At 35.3% G+C, this 18,440-nt stretch overlaps 1 protein-coding gene across 1 annotated transcript in view; it reads right to left on the bottom strand.

Moving 5' to 3' along the window:
- Window positions 1-2,477: 2,477 nt before the first annotated feature.
- Window positions 2,478-18,440, bottom strand: part of LOC148945810 (transducin beta-like protein 2) — a 208,088-nt gene continuing 192,125 nt past the window's right edge. Inside the window, exon 7 of the mRNA XM_089098105.1 lies at window positions 2,478-2,883. Coding sequence (XP_088954231.1) covers window positions 2,657-2,883 — 227 coding nt within the window. The 3' untranslated portion in view covers window positions 2,478-2,656. The remainder of the gene's footprint in view (window positions 2,884-18,440) is intronic.

Here is an 18,440-nt window from a genome sequence, read left to right as displayed (position 1 = left end):
GGTTAAAAAGAACCATTCAGATGGACAGAAAAAGGTCAATTGGAATCGGGCAGCCCGTTATGAAATTCGCCACCGCTTATGTCCGCCGCACTGTACAGAATATTTTGAGTCATAGCAAGGCACTCATTCGAAGTTGCATTAGCCTTTACTTTTAGGACTTGCTTAACAAGTCCTGGCTCTAACACCACCTTGCCACGGCTATCTTTTAGCTGGCGTTTCAGGCCACATTTGACTTTTAATGTGGACGAAAGAGTTATTGAGCTAAGATGATTTCACCTTTTCAGTTTTCACTTCCTTTATAACACTGAAAATGGGGCTCAGCAATGACATTTAACACTGGCAGTAAAAAAAAAGTACTGTAACACTTTCGGGACGTTTGGAAACTGGACTCCTCCTGTAGCAGATTTCATTGCAAGAATATGGCACCGAAATCCCACTATGTCAAATTCGTGCAAAATTGCAAGATTGACACCTTCAGGTAAAGATACATTTGACATGGACTGCCTTACCTACTCCAGCTTCGTCTTATTCCAAATACCAGAGTCATAGTGCTCGAAGAATTGATGAAAACTAAGAACTCGTAGCTAGAGCTTGGAGTCGTAGCTAGGAAATGGAGGAAGTTGTAGATCTTGTCGAAGAAGGAAAAACGATCAAGAATTTGCTTGATAGCTTAAATGTAAAAGGCTCTTGCGGCGTGACGAATTCGGAGTCTTTCGGCTACAAAACAGCCATCAAAGACTTCCCTCACTTCCAGCCCCATAAATAAATCATGTCCCTTATATCCGATATAGACACTGTTATCAGGAAGATAGTTCGCTTCATCGTACGTGTTGATGGCAAAAGGCAAAAAGATTAGTTACTCGAACATAGGAAGGCTTCATGAAATCAAACCTAATGCACGAAGGAGGTTTTGTACCTGGCTTTTCCAGATATGAAATAAGAGTTCCACTTGAGTGAAAACTTGAAATTCTTTTCTATATGTATCTTGCCGTTCTTGACCGTGTTGGAAGTGATTGCAAATTATTCTGCATAAATCTTCCAGACACTTCTAAAGTTTTTTACAAGCGTGATTTGCAACCAGGGCACATAAATTGCAGCTACATTTAACAACTGTAACGCATGGACTACAATCCTTCTACAAGCGTCTTGACTGAATTGTTTTTGCCCGTCACAGCACTGGTGGTGTCAGAGCTAAATCCAGTTCAATTTTGATGGGTAACGCCCACCTCCTTGACATCATTCCTCACTCTGACCAGCTCGTTGAATATGCCAGACGCCGATCCATTGCTGCACTCTATCAGAGCAAGTATATCTACCTGTATTTTTATTGTTTCATCACAGAAACTGACACAAACAGGAAGTTGTTTGGCTACAGACTGGTCTGCCGTTTCGTCAATAAGCACCGAGAAAAGGTTCGTCTTTAGGGTTTCAAGAAGCTTTCCGTGAAAATGAGGTGCCAGTGCTTGTTGGGCAATGTTAGTTACTTTCGGTCTACTCAGCCTGGCATGGCTTAGCAAATCCGGACGTGGCATACTTTATATGAGCTTCAGCAAGTCTTCAGAAAGCGAATAGGGTAGATCATGTTCAACGAGAAATAAGACAAGCTTTGCTTCAACAGTGGTCACTCTTTCGCTTCTGAAATCGCTAGGAAAGTGATGGTCCAATGGCAGAGTCTTGGAAGTGTGAGAAAGCCTTATTATAGCCTAATTAAATTGTAAAAATAACAAAGCCTTATTATGACTTTTGTGTAAAGATAACAAATCTAAAATTGTGAAATCTTAGTTGAACAAGAGAGACTCTTGGTTCAGTAAGGTATAAACTTGTCTTTGACTTTGCAACAATTTATGTCACTATAAAATGCAAATAAACCAGTCTGTTTCAAAATCAAATTGAACGCATAAAAATATCGCGTGACAATATCACATGATAAAAATTGCATCAGAACCGGAAGTTTTTTGAACAGTAACCGTCGTTTTTAACAAACGACAATTATTTGCCGAAGAACTATGTAATAGCGAAAATGTAGACTATTAATGTAGGCAAATGTGAACTACTGCTTGAAAAATAGAAATATTTAAGAGGGTTTTACTGTGTGTACTTTCACTTTACATACACTAGACAGAAGTAACATTGCGCGACATCCCATGGTCACTTTGTTGTGACGAAACTTACCGTCTTCTGTCGAAACCTGGCTTCGCTTATGAAAAAATAGCTTCTACGATACCCAGGGGCGTCGACTGACGAAATCGTAGGGGAGACGAGCAAAATGAAATTCGAAAAATCTAAGAAAGGGAATTTTTCTTTTTAGTTTTTCAAATAAACATCAACAAAAGCCATTGTTCGATGAAAATACAAAAAAAAAAAAAATTCAGAACCTAAGATGGCGGGGTGAATACACCCCCTCCTAACTGATGTGCCTAGATTTAACTATTACACAAAAACTCTAATAATCTAAAATGAACTACTATTAGATAATGCCAGATAACAAACTTGATTTATTTCTTTTAAAAAATGAAGCGATTTCACTTACACATCCTTAGCAGGGTAAAACCCGCTAAAAATAAATAATCAAACTCCAAAATCATCTCAAATATACCACAGTCAAGTTCAGGGTAAATTTCAATCAAGACACTTTAAGGGAGAGTGATATTCTTTACTAACCATCCACTTTTTCACCTGCTTTCTGCAGAACAGCTTTAGCTTGATTAATCAGTTGGTCGATACGTTCTTTCTGAGCTGTGGTAGCAGCTGTTTTGCGTTTTGGCTGAAGTTCATTTATGATGGCAAAACACCCGGCAACATTGTGAAGGACTTGAATATAACGATCACCAGTGCTAATGATAAATCGAGACTCGGGGTCAAAAATGAGTGATGAAATATCACCTGAAAATTTCAAAACGCTAGAATAATATTTTAATTATATATATATATATAAGGTGAGCCTTAATAGCATCAGCAGTATATATATATATATATATAATATGCTGATGCTGTGTATATGCTGAGGCATATATATATATACCACTTAAGCCCTTTGGCTTAAGTGGAGCAGCCCTTTCAAACTTCGCAAACAACCTGTCTAAAACAGCAGTTTGTTTCTTTGTTGTTTTTTACCTACAAAAAAAGCAAAAACAATGTAATACAGATAATATCAGATCCAGAGAAGAAAAAAAAACTAAAAAATGGCTGGAAACGAAAAAAAAATAATTAGCCATTTCCAGAAAGGAAAGTATGCAACAGAGGGTCATACTCAGAAACAAAATTCAGATTTCCCATACACAGTGTTTAAGAGCTTAATTAAGATCATTTATTTGAAATGGAATATCAATAAAGTTAATTTACTGTTTCCATACCATCATGGTAATTAAGTCATGGCGTGGTAAACGCCGCTGACAACCGTTTCAAACCAAATAACCGTGACTCGAGCCTCTGTCTTCACGGACACTGGATTTCAAGTCTACCGTGCTAACCATTCGGTTAGGATGTATCAAAAATCGCAGCATTTACCAAATAAGGACAATATTTAGGCATGTCGAGATTTTCGTAGTTGTCAAATCAGTATTTTCTTTTTCTTCATTTATTAGTTTTATGAACTTTCTTCTTCTTCTTCTCATTATTATTAATTTTACTCTTGTAATTATTTAGTTTACAAAATGAACCACCAAAAATATTGCAGGGGTTGTTCACCAAAATATTGCATCATACTATGCAATATTATTTTTACAGTAGGCTGGAAGAGCTGGAACACCAGAGGCGTAATTTGCTGTGGAGCAATGCTCCCCCGGTTCCCAGTTTGCCCACCCAGCTGAAATTTAGCGTCTTCAAAAATGTTGTCAAAACTAAGATAGGCTTTCATAATTCAAGCATTCACAGAAACAGATCAGTTTCCTTTGGTATACATTCGCCTTTATGGTACTATAATATATTCATTTTTCTGTATCATTGTCACTTGACTTGGGAAAATTAGCTCCAACTTGCCCCCTCCCTCCAGGATTTTAAAAAGTGGAACACATGTTCCTTGATTTCATAACTCTTATTAAGCCTTATTTTATTTTAGTCAACGAGCGAACCTGGCTAATTTGTATAACCGGGCAAGTTGTCGGTATGCTACTTTTCCGCAAGTCCCACGGTTTAAATGGTTCAACGTAAGACAACCCTTTATTATCACTCGATACCTTATATTTAGCTTTACCCACCTATCAAATTGCATTTGGAATTCGCTTCGCATTTTGCATCCCCGGGCCAAACGTGACGTCTCTTCCACCCTTATATGCTGGCTGCTAAACTTCGAGGAAACAGTATCTGGAACATGATTTACGTAGGGAACTACAATGATTTTTCGAAACAAATGGATAATATCAAAAAGGAAAAGATTAGCTAGGGATTTAAAACTGTTGCGCAAACAGCAAGGACCCGTTTTATTACATCTTCCTTTTTTGAGCGAAATTTTTTCATGCACTAACCTTTGGCTCTTAAGGGCTAGGCACACGTAGCTGATTTCGGGAACCGATTTCAGAACCAGTGGAAAAACGATAGCGATAAGAAAAATTTGTTGAAAGAAAAATTTATTGCCCAAAATTTTAAAAACAAAAAATCATGGACACAAATAGTCAACTGGAGTTTATTGATAGTTTTTTGATTGATTTCATTTTAGTTCTCAGTTTAGTTCTCAGGTCAGTAGTGGGGTCTTTCACCACAGATGCCTCTGGCTGACTATTTATTTGTATCCCTAATTTTTTTTTGTGATGATCATGATGAAAATCAGCGCTTATTTTGTAAATCGGTGCCGAAAAATAGAAAAATTTTCAAGCTCAAATCGACGCCGATTTCTTATAAAATCGACGCTGATTTAGAAATCAGTTCCCGAAATCAGCTAAGTGTGCCCAACCCTTCAATCGTTTTATTTATCAGGATCGAAGATGCACAAAAAAGGGAGCAACTGAACCAAATTCGCTGCCAATTTAACGAAATAGAGCAGGAAAGAAGTGAGTACTCCACACCTAAAGCTGTTACTTGGTAACGGATATTAAAACAAATAAACTCACATTTAGAATTGTAAATCTGACTTAAGTATAGAAAAATTTTATTGTCTGGCTCCTACGGCTACGATTTAGTAGAAGAACGTCTTAAGCATATGCAATGTCTAGCGAATGAACTTCATCACAACACACCAAAACTAGTAGAGACGCCAGACAGTGAGTCACCACATAATTAAATATACTAGGCGACAAAACAGCACCTTGACTAACTCCTTTACAAACGAGATTGACTGCAATACTAACGAATTGATTGGAATCAGATGCATTTTAATAAGGGTAACAACAACACCAACACCAAGAGACCTGTCCCAGCAAAGTTTCTCTAAAGACAATTTTTGCGAAGAATAAGCAAAGTTTCAGATAATTCAGCTTAAAAGCTGTTTCTATTTTAAGCAGAAGACCCGGAATAGTTTCATCTAAAACACTCTAAAGGTCCGCTATTTACATAAATTAAGCAGATATATTTTTTTTAACATTTTAATTTGTAAAAGCAAACAAAATAAATAAAAAAAGTAAACAAAACCTGAAAAGGCAAAAAAAAGCATGCTTTTAGAGGAAATTTTGAGAAGCCGAACTGCGACCAAGAATTTTTTTTTGCCTTTTTAGGCCTTTCAGGTTCAACCCACACTTGAAATGCTCCTACTTTTATATAGTCACAAGGATACTCAGAAGAAGGGAAAAATTGAGTTATTGATGATAATTTTTTTTTTTATAGAAACCTTTTTGATTATGTCAATCTGGAAAAACTCATAGGGAAATCCGGTACTGGTGCATTATGCGGGCATCGCTATATTCTGTATCAAAGAAAACAGTCACGAAACCCGTCAAACTGTTATTTCATTAGCAGACAACAGGTGATTTGCTAGATATATTGATGGCAAATCGTGGTTTCTCAATATTTAAACAATTGTCTTTTGGGGTTTAGGAGGGAGAAAGGCTAGGTTACGTATTTAATATATGCTATGCTTTACCCCCCCCCCTAATGTGCAAATATATAGCCCAAATTTGTATATAAAATATGGTATATTCATTCTATTTTATTTTATATCATTGGCATTAACAAAACTTGACTTCATTCGCGGTGCCCACACAATACACCAGTACCAAAAATCCTTCATAACGAGGCTCAAAGTTAACCACAAGAAATTTGGACATTCCCCCCTCCCGATAATGGTTATTCATAACCATACCCATCAATGGCCATGTTTTTTTAATATTCCCTACTGCATGTTCTATAAGCTTGAGCATGCTTCTTTATGAATTCGACGATATTAAACGCTTAACAGCTCAAAAATTTCAAGAGATAAAATATATGTTAATATTTACGTGATATCACTCCTCGTACAGAAGCTCAACACCAATTTTGGAGGCCCCTCCCCCAGATCATTGGTGCATAATAATCAAAGCCTGAAATTCAACCTTTTTTTTTCATTTCTTCCGCAATTTGTCTTATGAACTTCATCAAACAGGACTCTGAAAGCTTTATATACCATAATTCTTGCGGCAACTAAAAAACATATTGAAGTTTATTTTGCTACGGCAATGTAGTTTAAATAGCGAGATATAAGTTACAATTGGAATCAAACACCATCTATAGAGTGAATAAATTAGATGGCGAAATTTAATTCAGGCTTTTATGATACTTATCAGTAATACAAAACTCAAAATGTGCACTAAGGTAAAGCATCCTTACATACTACAAAACCAACAAGAACAAGAAGACTATAGAACAATTGCCAACAGTCTTTCACGACCTAATCTTCGTAGCAAAATCTTATCATATTGAATCATTTACCAATTTATAGTCCATCATAACAGGAGTTCCATTAATAAAATTTCAAAATAACTTCTGCGGTTTTCCACCAACTTTCTCTGTTATAGAGAAAATTTCTAAAGAATAGATAATAACACCGAACGTAAGCTTTATATTTTTCTAATCGTAGATATTGATGAGTGGTTCAGTCTTGTGATTAGATATTTGGATTTAAAAATTTAATTCTGCTAATTTTGATTTTATTTGTTTATCATTTTTGTTGGTTTTTGGCATTGTTTGGTTTTTAGATTTCTTCTTTTATTTTCAATTTTTATGTATATATTTCTGTGTTGTTTGGTTTTATCTGAGTTGTCTTGTGCTCCTTTTTTTTTTTTTTCAATTTCTCTGATAGCGATGATTAAGGGGGCAATTTTTCCTCCCAGAATATTGTCGATTTTACTTAGATATTTTGATTGGCCTTGAAAACCCCCATTCTCGATCTTTATTTGTTTAAACTTTTTCTGTTGTAGCAGGTCAAGGTGGTTTACAAAATTATCCTAGTCGAGAAACAAGACACTCTATTTTTAATTTACCAATTATCTCAATTGTCATATATTTTAAGATGGGTTTTGAAGGAGAGTTTGAAATTGTAAACTTAAGCATCAGTTTAAGACTAAGTACTATATTACAACCCCTCCGCCTCATTTTGTACTATTCCAATAAATCTTTTAATTTTAATTTAGGCTCTATTAGAAACGCTGCTGCCGCTTCTCTATTTCAACACCACGTCAGTTATACTTCTTTTAAGGCTGTGCCATTTGGAAGCCTTTAAAACAGGGTTGCCAACTGCCGACGTCTAAAAAGATTGCAAATCAAGGCCAAAAAGGAGTGACTTTTGCTCAAAAGGAGTGCAAGTCAAAAAATTTACGTATCCCCTCTGAGTTAAAAAAAAGAGTGCAGTTCACACGAAAAGTGTGCAAGTTGGCAACCCTGTTACTTGGGTTAAATGCACTTTTGGCGAATATACCCACTACTGATGTTTAAAGCGAATAAAAACGGAAACCCAAAAGTAGTATTTTTTACTCTTCCGTATCCCATCTGAGCTAAAGAAAAAAGAATGCATTTCACAAGAAAAGTGTTCAAGTTGGCAACCCTGCTTTAAACCACGTCTCTCATTTGGTAGTTGGCGAATCCGCAGCGCCAACTGCAAATCCAATCTCACCGGAGGCTTGTTTACCTTTTTCACACTGGCAGTTTGAAGATTGGAGACAAGCGTTCAGAATCAACAAAATGGAAGATTGGCAAAATTTAGCAAATAGAGACGCACTTTTAGAGTTTAGCTACAAACCCCTTGGTCTATGCCTTAGAAATAGTTCAGGGAGCAGGAATAAATAGAAAAAGATTCAAAGGGGTACAGGAATAAGAATAAGAAATAAAAAAAAGTCTATTTTCACAGTTTTTCTATCAAGTACAGATTGCGTTAAGTAAGAGAAAAAAAGTAGGTAGTACTTCTAATTCTGGTGAACTTGGTCATTTTCATATTCATAATGTAATGAAAATTATAACAACGAAACTTACGTCACAAGTACTATTTAGCCGTTACTATTTGCTAGGTTATGCGGAATATGGATGACAACATATATTATTGCCATTTAACATTATTGACCCCATTAATGCCGTAGAAAAGCTAGTTTCTAAGTATAATTCCGATTCATAAAAACAAAACCATCTCTGGTTCAGTGGTTAAGTTTGGATGTGTGTTAAGTGTAAGTTCAAAAGCTTCAAAGTTACTTTAATAAAAACAGCTTTCATAATTTTGGCCTATGCCGCAACTAAATTACGCTATTTTTTACAACATCAATAGATTACAAGGTGAACAAATAGCAAACGATTAAATGCACTGACAAAGAAAGGTGCAAAAGAGTTCGTAAAACGATGGGTACTGCATCTCAATGGTTCGATTTTATTCCTGCTCCAGGTAGGAAGACGCTTTGTACAAGGAGGTGGCAGTAACAAAGGATGCTTCTGACTCGCGAGTAGTGAGTGTCCAAACTTTAAAATAAGTTCGTATCTGCAATCAAGAAGAGGCCATTTTTAGCAACTTGAGAGCAGATTCAAAAGACACATAGTTTGCACCGAGTATGATTTTGCAGCATTTTTCTGCAGGGCTTCAATGTCATTATTAAGATATTCTATATTGTGCGCTTGAGGGCTCCGTACTGGACATGCGTAATCAAGCAATGGCCACACAAAGCACAGATATACGAGTTTGAGTTGCATTGCAGAAAAACCCAGGCACCGTAAAATAGGCAACGATTTTATGGCGTTATTTTAACCTTTACAAGGTTTGCAACATGTGGGATAAAGGAGAAGTCTGAGCTAAAAGTGACGCCGAGTGGACCTGCGGTCTATACAACTGGGTACAATGGCTCAGGACAGGAGAGATCACGTTTCAGAGGGTTGAACCTCATCACTTTTTTTCATTTTAGTTGATTTGCAGCCCATATGTGTCAGACTGGCTGACAAAAGTCGATTTGAGGTCATTACTGAACAGCAGACCCACTTAGTGCTTTTCCCCTGGGTATTTTAGCAGGATGGATAAGTCGTCAACGTTTTTAAAATAATTCTCAACTCCAGATAGCACATAATTTATCACCGCTAGAAACAGCAGGGCTGCATGTCTTGTGACTTGAGGCGCACCGCATGTTATTTCGGCCTAATCTGATTTAAGATATCCCGGGAAAAGCGCATAGAAACGCTGATAACGACCACAAAGAAAATTAATAACAATTAGCAGAATATACTTTTTTGCACTCTCCACCTTTAAGTTTTCGGCAGCGGTTGTATGGCGGATTAGGTTAAATGCTTTTCGAGAATGAGCTAAAAACAAGTCCACAATACTATTTATTTGGTCTAGTCATTCGGTTATTAGGTGGAGTACTCTTACCAAATAGTGAGTAGTGCTGCGTCCTTTCAGATGACCGCACTGAAATGGGTTGAGGGATGGGCTAATTGGAGAAAGAAGTTCGTAGTAAATTAGGGATTCAGTCACTTTGGCTTGATTAGGATTAATCGAGGTCGGCCGCAGCTGGTCACAATATTTTTCATCTTTGACTTATAAACTTGGACCCCCGAGTATAACTCGTGCGTATAACTTCTTCCATACCTGAGGAAATCTTTGTTCCTTAAAACACTGATTAATCACTGCACTGAGGAATTTGGCAGGGAAAACTGCATATTCAATCACTAACTTTACTGCTAACTCTCCAGTATACGACGAACAGTTGTTTTTCGGCTTCTCGATCTCCTCGAAGACCGAATATTCTATGACTTCTACAATCAATTCTTCGGAAGAAACTCGTGTGTGTATTTCAACTTCAGAGTCGTTTATGGAAGGTGAAGTGGTGCAGATTGCTGAGAAAAACGCATTCACTTCAGTAGATGTCACCACCGATCCGTTGTCTCTATGCATCATAATGTCATGGGCTATTTTCTTTCTGATTAAACGTTTGACCTCAGCATTCCATTTCCAATTATATCCTCTCAAAATTGGTGGCACTTTATCGCAGACGTAACGTTTCCTAGCCTCTCTGTTAGCTTTAACTACATGATTCGTCAGTGACTTTGCCGGCACTTTGCCATATTTAACTGCCCACTGGAGTGAAGCTGGCAGCAGGTCTTCATTACCTTTTTAATTTCTTGCGCCACGCATGGTTTGTCGCTATCGCTGACTACCGTGGTTTTTAGCGGGGAAATGTTCCTGATACTTTTCTAGAAATAGAGAATTGAGAATATGCACTTTAATATTCAGGTCTGTTACAGAACAAAGTTCTCAAAGCTAAAAGTCCCAATCAAACGTCCAAAGGAAGAGATGTAGGGCAGTAATTCAAGTCTGTTTTGGCTTTGGAAAATTAACTGGAACCTCCCACAGAATACCGAAGTAGTCTGAGTTTTGGAGTGAGCCGAGAGACCGCGAGGTTTTGTGATGGGTGGGAATATTAACAGTCTGCTTAAGTCAATCATAGATGACACATTGATTGAAGTTACCAGCTATAAGGAGCGTAAGTGCGGCATACTATCAACGAAATTTGTTGATATTTTTTGAAGGTACTGCATTAGTACCATCCGGTTCATAGCACTTTCCAGGAAGTAAACTACAACTATTATTAGGCACGAGAATAGTCTAGATAGAAAGTGTGATTTACACTCAGCCTAGATCACTTCATGGCAGGAATCAGTTGGCTCACTTAGTAATTTGCAAGGTAAATTATCCCAGAAGTGTAGGCCGACGCCTCCGCCAAAGCGCTTTAAGCCACAGTCTCGTCTTGTGTTAAAGAATCTACGAACACTTTGATAAACCCAGTCCCATCTGTAATGTCCCAGCTCTCAGTTATTGCTGCAATTGGGCTACAGTTCTGTTTATGAAGGAGTTCAGATGGTCCATCCTGTTGTTTAATGACCGAGCATTGCATAGTAAGAAACTTGGAAACTTGGTCTTTGCTGAGCAAAAGACTGGGTCAAGGGAAAGAGGGCTAATCTCAGTTGGGGATATTGGGTAATAATACCAAGTACTCATTACTGGTGATATTTTGTAAGGAGACTCACAATCTATTACAGTAAGTGTCTTTTCTCTTTGCATATCTTAAGGATCTGGATTTCCTTTCTGACACCAATACAGTAATATTAAATCACTGGAACCTTTGTCCTTCTCATTTTCCTCACCCTCTACAATCTCGCCACTCACCTTTTCCTCGCCATTCTAAGGATTCTTTTGTGTTCAGTTCAAAATTTTTTTATTAGCATGAGGTGAAATAGAAAATTTTGTTCAAACAGTAGTCGATTTAAAAAACAACGCATTTGCAGAATGTATAGTTCTTTTTGTGCTCCGGTAGTATTTTTCTTTCTAGGTTTGCTAATCTTCTTTAAAAAAAGACCACAAGAAAAATGAGAATTATACATTCCCTTTATGTAAAGCTCCTTTTATTTTGCTTCGCCAATATAAAAATAGTAAGATTATGTCGTGGTTCCAGCTCATTGATGCTCCTTTGAGGCGTGATTAACTAGCTGTTGAGATATTTTCGAAATGAGTTGATCTGTTGAGTGTTAATGATCCGTTGTCATGGTTTTTCCATCTGATTAGCTTTATCCTTTTTTGATTTATATTGAAATATTGACATTTTGAAAGTTATGTGTTGAAATTTGTCACTAGTTTTTATTTTTTTTTGTACTCTGCATTGTTGTCTTTTTCTTTCTTTATTGCTAACAAAAAAAAAAAAAAAAAAAAAAAAAAAAAAAAAAAACAACTAAACATGAACTATGTTTTTCATATTTGGTATTACTGACACAAAACCATTTTCATAGAATTAAAGAAATATTATAACCAGAGAAATGGTAGGCTAGCAACTTGATTTGATACTAGCGAAGTGCATGGCCTCTTCCGAAGGAAACAACAAAATTCTCCAAAATGACTAAAAATTCCAAAATACTTACTTATATCTTTCATAAAAGTGTTTGACTTTAAATTGCCCCTTTTTCTCTAATGATCAAATATATATCTCGCCCAAATCCTATATTCTCCATGAATTTTCAGATTGCTTGATTTCGTCAACGTTGCTTGTGTGCCGTTTACATGTATTCGAATAAGTCACATATGGAAAATTCATGAAAAATATATAATTTAGGCTACATAAAGGGAGAGAGGAAGTTTTAAAGTAAAGTGGAATAATTTTAGGAATGTTATATGTAAGTATTCTAGTATTTTTAAAAAGTTTTTCCAGAATTACATAATGTTTCCTATTTAGGAGGCTAGCCACTAAACTAGCACCCTTGATCTATTATAGGGTCAGAGTTTTAGCTGAATATCTTCAAAGATCACGGAGTGAATAGAAGGGTATGTTTGACCTCTAATATGATCTAAAGAGGAATTAAATATACAAACACCAACAATGGTGCAGTTACTTAAAGAAGATAAATTCCAAAATTACCTTATTAGCATTATGTCTTTAAACTCGTTTTCTGAATTTTAAAATAGATAGGACTTTGATAGTCTGAAGATCTGAAGATCTTGAGCCAACTTTTCGACAAAATTAAGTTAGGATTAGTCCCAGCTGTGTCCAAGTTTGCGGACCACCAATTGACTCTAAACCTAGTTTATCTAACGTCCACCAATTATTTAACACAGTCTTCCTCTTTTGCTCCGTCATGGGCAAAGGTTGAGTGAGCTGATATTTGTCTAATATAGCGATCTCCAGAACTGCGTCTTGTGTGTCCGAGCCAGCAGAGCTTAATAATGCTTGAGATTTTGTCAATGTTATAACAACACTGATAGACTTCGTCGTTCAGATCCTTATTCGACAATCGGATATATAAGATTAAATACAAGGAACAGTATTTAAAAACCTCCAGAGCGTTCCTAAGAGCTGCCTCGATGGGCCAAGATCAGACACTATAGAATAGGACTCTTCTCGTCATTTTATATGCTAATTACCATATGACATCATGCAGCAGGTGCCTTCATAGAATTATGTTCATTCAGAGACAAAATATATAACTCAACTTTCAGGGTAACAATGGGCATTTTATTGCTGGTTACTTCCAAGTCACTTCCAAGAAATTCCTTTTCCTAAAATGATTTATTCTAAGACATGTTTTAACTAGAATTGCTTACGCTATTGTCTTAAATTAGAAATGTGAAAATGTTAAAAAATTATTTTCTTACCAGGAAGTACCTCAAATTTATTCGTAAATAAGGTCTGGATTTTATTTTCTCATGGGTGCCCATGGGAAGTTTTCCAGAACCTACCAAATATTTTCTGGAGGATAACTTTTTTTATTATATATATATATATATATATATATATATATATATATATATATATATATATATATATATATATATATATATATATATATATATATATTCTTTTTAATAGTTAATAAAAAAAAACCTTTGATTTCAACTTGTTAAAAACTTTTTACTTCAATAAAATCTGAGTTTAGCTTCCATATCATATTATCATGAATCGTCCAAAGCTTCCTTATTTACATAGAGTCCATATTGCATAGAGCCCTTATCCCTGTTCATATACCCCTTCATTCGACCCTGTAGTAGTACAATGTGATTGATTTCTGCTTGGTAATAAGGTAATAAGGGACACAGGCTTCAACCTAAGTTTTTGTAAGATCTAAAATTGCGTCAGTGGCGGTTTTGGCCACTCCTGCGCCCAGGTCAAAATTTTGATTTTCGGGCCAAATTTTAGCAGAATTTCCATTTAACAAAATTATGTTCAGTTCATTATTTAATTCTTTTTGTTATTTTTAAGTTATTATTTATATTATTCAATTATTAAATTTTTATTAGTTATTTAAATTTGATTATTTTAATTATTATTATTTTTTTAACAATTAATCAATTATTTATGAATTATTTTCATTTGTTAACTTTACCCTATATTTTATTTTGATAAAAATTTAATTAAAAAACTCCAAAATAATTATAGCCGTAAATTTTTCATTTGAAATTTGGCGATCCTAAAATTTCTGCGCCTGGGGCAAATACATCCTCTGTCCACCCATAAAACGCCTTTGAATTGCATGGAGATTATGTGTTACCATCTCAAAATAATCAAATAGGAAAAAGAAGAAGAAACACCATAATTCAACTCTTATTAATGGGTGCCTCAGAGCTCACTTACAAAGGGATAGGCTAGAGTTTGAACCACACTATCGTCCATGATCAAACAGTTCTGGGTAAAAAAATGTAAGGAGCGACTCAGCTCAATGGTAACCAAAAGTCTTAAAAACGGAATTTTGATACCAGTAGATACATCAAAAGAATCAGATTTTAATTGTGATTTCAAATATATAAGTTTCATCAAGTTTAATCTTACCCATCAAAATTTACGCGCCTGAGAAAATTTAGCTTATTTTCGAAAAAAGGTGAAAAGACCCCCTAAAAATTATAGAACCCTAATAAAAATCACACCATCATATTCAGCGTATCAGAGAACCCTACTGTAGAGGTTTCAAGCTCCTATCTGCAAATGTGGAATTTTCCATTTTTTGCCTGAAGAAAGATCACGGTTGCATGTTTATTTGTTGTTTTTTTCTGGGGTAATCGTTTCGACCCACCAGTCCTAGATTACCGGGAGAGGGCTCATTCGAACGGAAATTAAAAGTTCTAGTGCCCTTTTTAAGTGACAAAAAAATTGGAGTGCAACTTGGCCCCCTCCCACGCTAATTTTCTTCCCGAAGTCACCAGATCAAAATTTTGAGATAGCCATTTTGTTCAGCATAGTCGAAAATCTAATTAATTGTCTTTGAGGATGACTTAGTCTCCCACTGTTCCCGGGGGAAGGGCTGCAAGCTATAAACTTTGCCCATTGTTTACATATAGTGTAGGTTACTGGCAAGTATACAGGCGTTTTCAGGAGGATTTTTTTTCTAGTGGGGGGTAGGGGTTAGAGTAGGGGTTACGTGGGAGGAATTTTCCATGGAGGATATTTCCTTGGGGGAAGGGACATTTCTATGCAGGGGGCACCATATTTTCCAGCATTATTTAAAAAACGATCAGAAATTAAATAAAAAAACAAGGTTTTTTTCAACTGAAAGTAAGAAGCAACATTAAAACTTAAAAAAAACAAAAATTATTACTTATATCAGGGGGGTCGCCTTCTAGTCAATACATCGCTCTTTATGCTACAGTTTTTTTTTTAGTACTTTCAAAAGAGCCATCTATTCTAATTAACCGGCCTTTTTGATTCAAGGGTTTGTGATTCGGACAAAATTCGAACTTTAGCGTAAAGAGCGATGTATTGCTAGGGAGTGAGCTCCCTAATATATGTAATAAAAACATACGAATATAGAAATTCGTTACGTAATTTAATTCGTAAGTTATGTCTGAACAAAATTTCGAGAAAGCCAAAAAAAAGGAAATTTAATATGCGAATTTCGTTTTAATTATTCATGTACGGTGAGCCAAAATCAAAGCTTCATTAATTCAAAAACGTTCAGAAATTAACTAAAAAAACAAGTTTTTTTTTAAATGAAAGTAAGGAGCGACATTAAACCTTAAAACGAACAGAAATCCGTATATGAAAGGGATTTCCCCCCCCCCACAACAACACGCTCTTTACGCTAAAGTTTTTATTAAAAAAAAAAAAAAGTTGTGAAACAGAGTCCAACTTTAGCGTAAAGAGCAAGGTGTTGAGGAGGGGAAAGCCCCTTCATATACTTAATCATTTCTGTTCGTTTTAAGTTTTAATGTCGCTCCTTACTTTCAGTTAAAAAAAACTTGTTTTTTTAGTTAATTTTGAACAAGGACTAATTGAAAATAAGTAACAGAAGATTATGAATAATATTTTTGAAAATTAATTTTGAATATTTAATTAGATTAATAATTGTTAAGGTAGGAAATGAGGTCAGTAGCTGGTTTCGCATTGAATCAGGAGTTAAGCAGGGTTGTGTTCTATCTCCATTTATATAGATCATTTTGATGGACTTTATCTTAAGGTTAATGGAAAAACACTGAATCTAATGGGGAAGTAAAACTTTCCTGGAGCAATTATACTGATGATTTCAGCATCCTAGATGAAAGTGTGAGCAAAATGAATGAACAGTTCAGATTTTGTGAGTTTAGGGTGTTAGAATAGGTTTGAAAATTAATGTTAAGAAGACTTAAGCCGCTAAGACTAGGAACAAGTGAAGATGAAAAGGCGACATTCGGTAACGAAAAGAGCGATCAAGTGAACAGCTTCACTTGCCTTGGTAGTATTATTAGTAAAGACGGTGGGTGCAGTGACGACGTTAAAAGTAGAATAGCCAAGGCTCAGGGTATTTTTTTCACAGTTAAAAAAAGTTTGGAAGAATGGGAAGACACGCCTGCAAACCAAGATTAGGATATTCCAAGCTACAGTGATGACAGTGATCAAACATAGTTCTGGAGCATGGGCGCTCTAAAAAATGGATAAAGACTCGCTAGATGTTTTGCAGAGAAATTGCCTACGAATTGTTTTGGTTTTCCGACGACTGACCGTATTTGAAACAAAAGGCTCTACGAAAAATGTGGTTCAATCCCGCTTTCTAGGGTTATAATGAAAGAAACGTTGAGATGGCTAGGGCACGTTCTGCAGATGAAGGATGGGATTGCCAAAAATTGTCCTCTTTGACCAACCATCTAGACCTAAACAGAAGCAGGTCATGCTCGGTTGGGGTGGTAGGAAGTTGTACGGAAAGATATAAGGGAAAATGAGAACTTCATCAGAGGGCGTAAAGAGGGAGATTTTGAAGAGTTGGGGATTGAGGGGGAGCGTGTGTAACTGTTTTGCCTGGGGTGGTTTGATGCTGTGGTGGGTTGTAAGTTTTTGTAAATCCTGTAAATTACATTTTTTTTTTGGCAAGACCGATAATTTTTTTCTTCAACTTATAATTCATTTTTTTTTTTTTTTTTTTGATGGCTCGGGTACTTTATGGCTCGCCGCATACAATTGCAGAAATATTTTTATTTTAAATTTATATATATATATATATATATATATATATATATATATATATATATATATATATATATATATATATATATATATATATATATATATATATATATATATATATATATATATATATATATATATATATATATATATATATATATATATATATATATATATATATATATATATATAAATTATGTTCTTCTTTTGGGAACAATTTTAATTATAAGAGAAACTAACAAAGAACCATAACATAATTTGAGGTTACCCCCAGGTCACAATTTACTTTTTTCGTATTTTCCTCGCCACCCCCACCGTACCAAACAAAAAATACATCTTATTAGGCTGGTACAAGTTAACCACCATTACAAAGGGGAGAGCATGAGTAAACCCAAGGCACTTGCAAGATGCAATATATAAAAGCTCATTCCCAGCATAAGAATAAATAATAGGGCCGTGTTTATCACTAATATATTGCAACTTTCTGCAAAGATTATTGTTTTCTAAACCATCTTTGTTATAAGATAATATATCTCACAGATGTTATCAAAAAGTTTGAAGAACGCCACTGTTCTGCTATATAGAACAGTGATGAGAGAAGTTTGATGATATACTCATCGTTGTTCTCAGACCGCTGATCAGAGCAGAATGATGAAAGACGTTTGCATAAAAACGACAAAAGATGTAAGATCGTAGCACATTGATGAGTAAAAAAACAGGCCTCATCCATAGTTGCGTTTCTAAAAGCAATCAATGAGAATGATACGCAAAACATGATTACAATAACCAGTTATTACAAACTAAACCTGGCATGGTTCTGCCGACGTTTATACGATAATTCTTACTAGTACAAGACCCATTAACAATGAATTCTAATTGATTTAAAGGTCATTTATTGTTTTATGATATTTAAAAAGTTTTCATTTTAAGTCTTGACCTTCTTCTTTAGTTGTATCAAAACTTTCTTATCTTTTTGTGAATTCATTTATTTTAGCATTATGATATTAAAATAAATAAAAAAAATTAATCTTGTAAAAAAATCACATATTTTCTTCCAATTTTGGGTTTATTGTTCTTTTTTTGCGTCCAGTACTTTTATTTATATTAGCTTCTTGTTATATACGAAAAATTAAGCAAGAAAAAACGGGTTTTAATTTT

Source organism: Artemia sp. Qi Xiang Cuo, chromosome 12 (assembly GCF_049724085.1).
Source record: "Artemia sp. Qi Xiang Cuo chromosome 12, ASM4972408v1, whole genome shotgun sequence".
NCBI classification, from domain to species: Eukaryota; Metazoa; Arthropoda; class Branchiopoda; order Anostraca; family Artemiidae; genus Artemia; species Artemia sp. Qi Xiang Cuo.
Note: the sequence above shows the minus strand (reverse complement) of the source record. Positions and strands in the feature narration are given on the sequence as shown.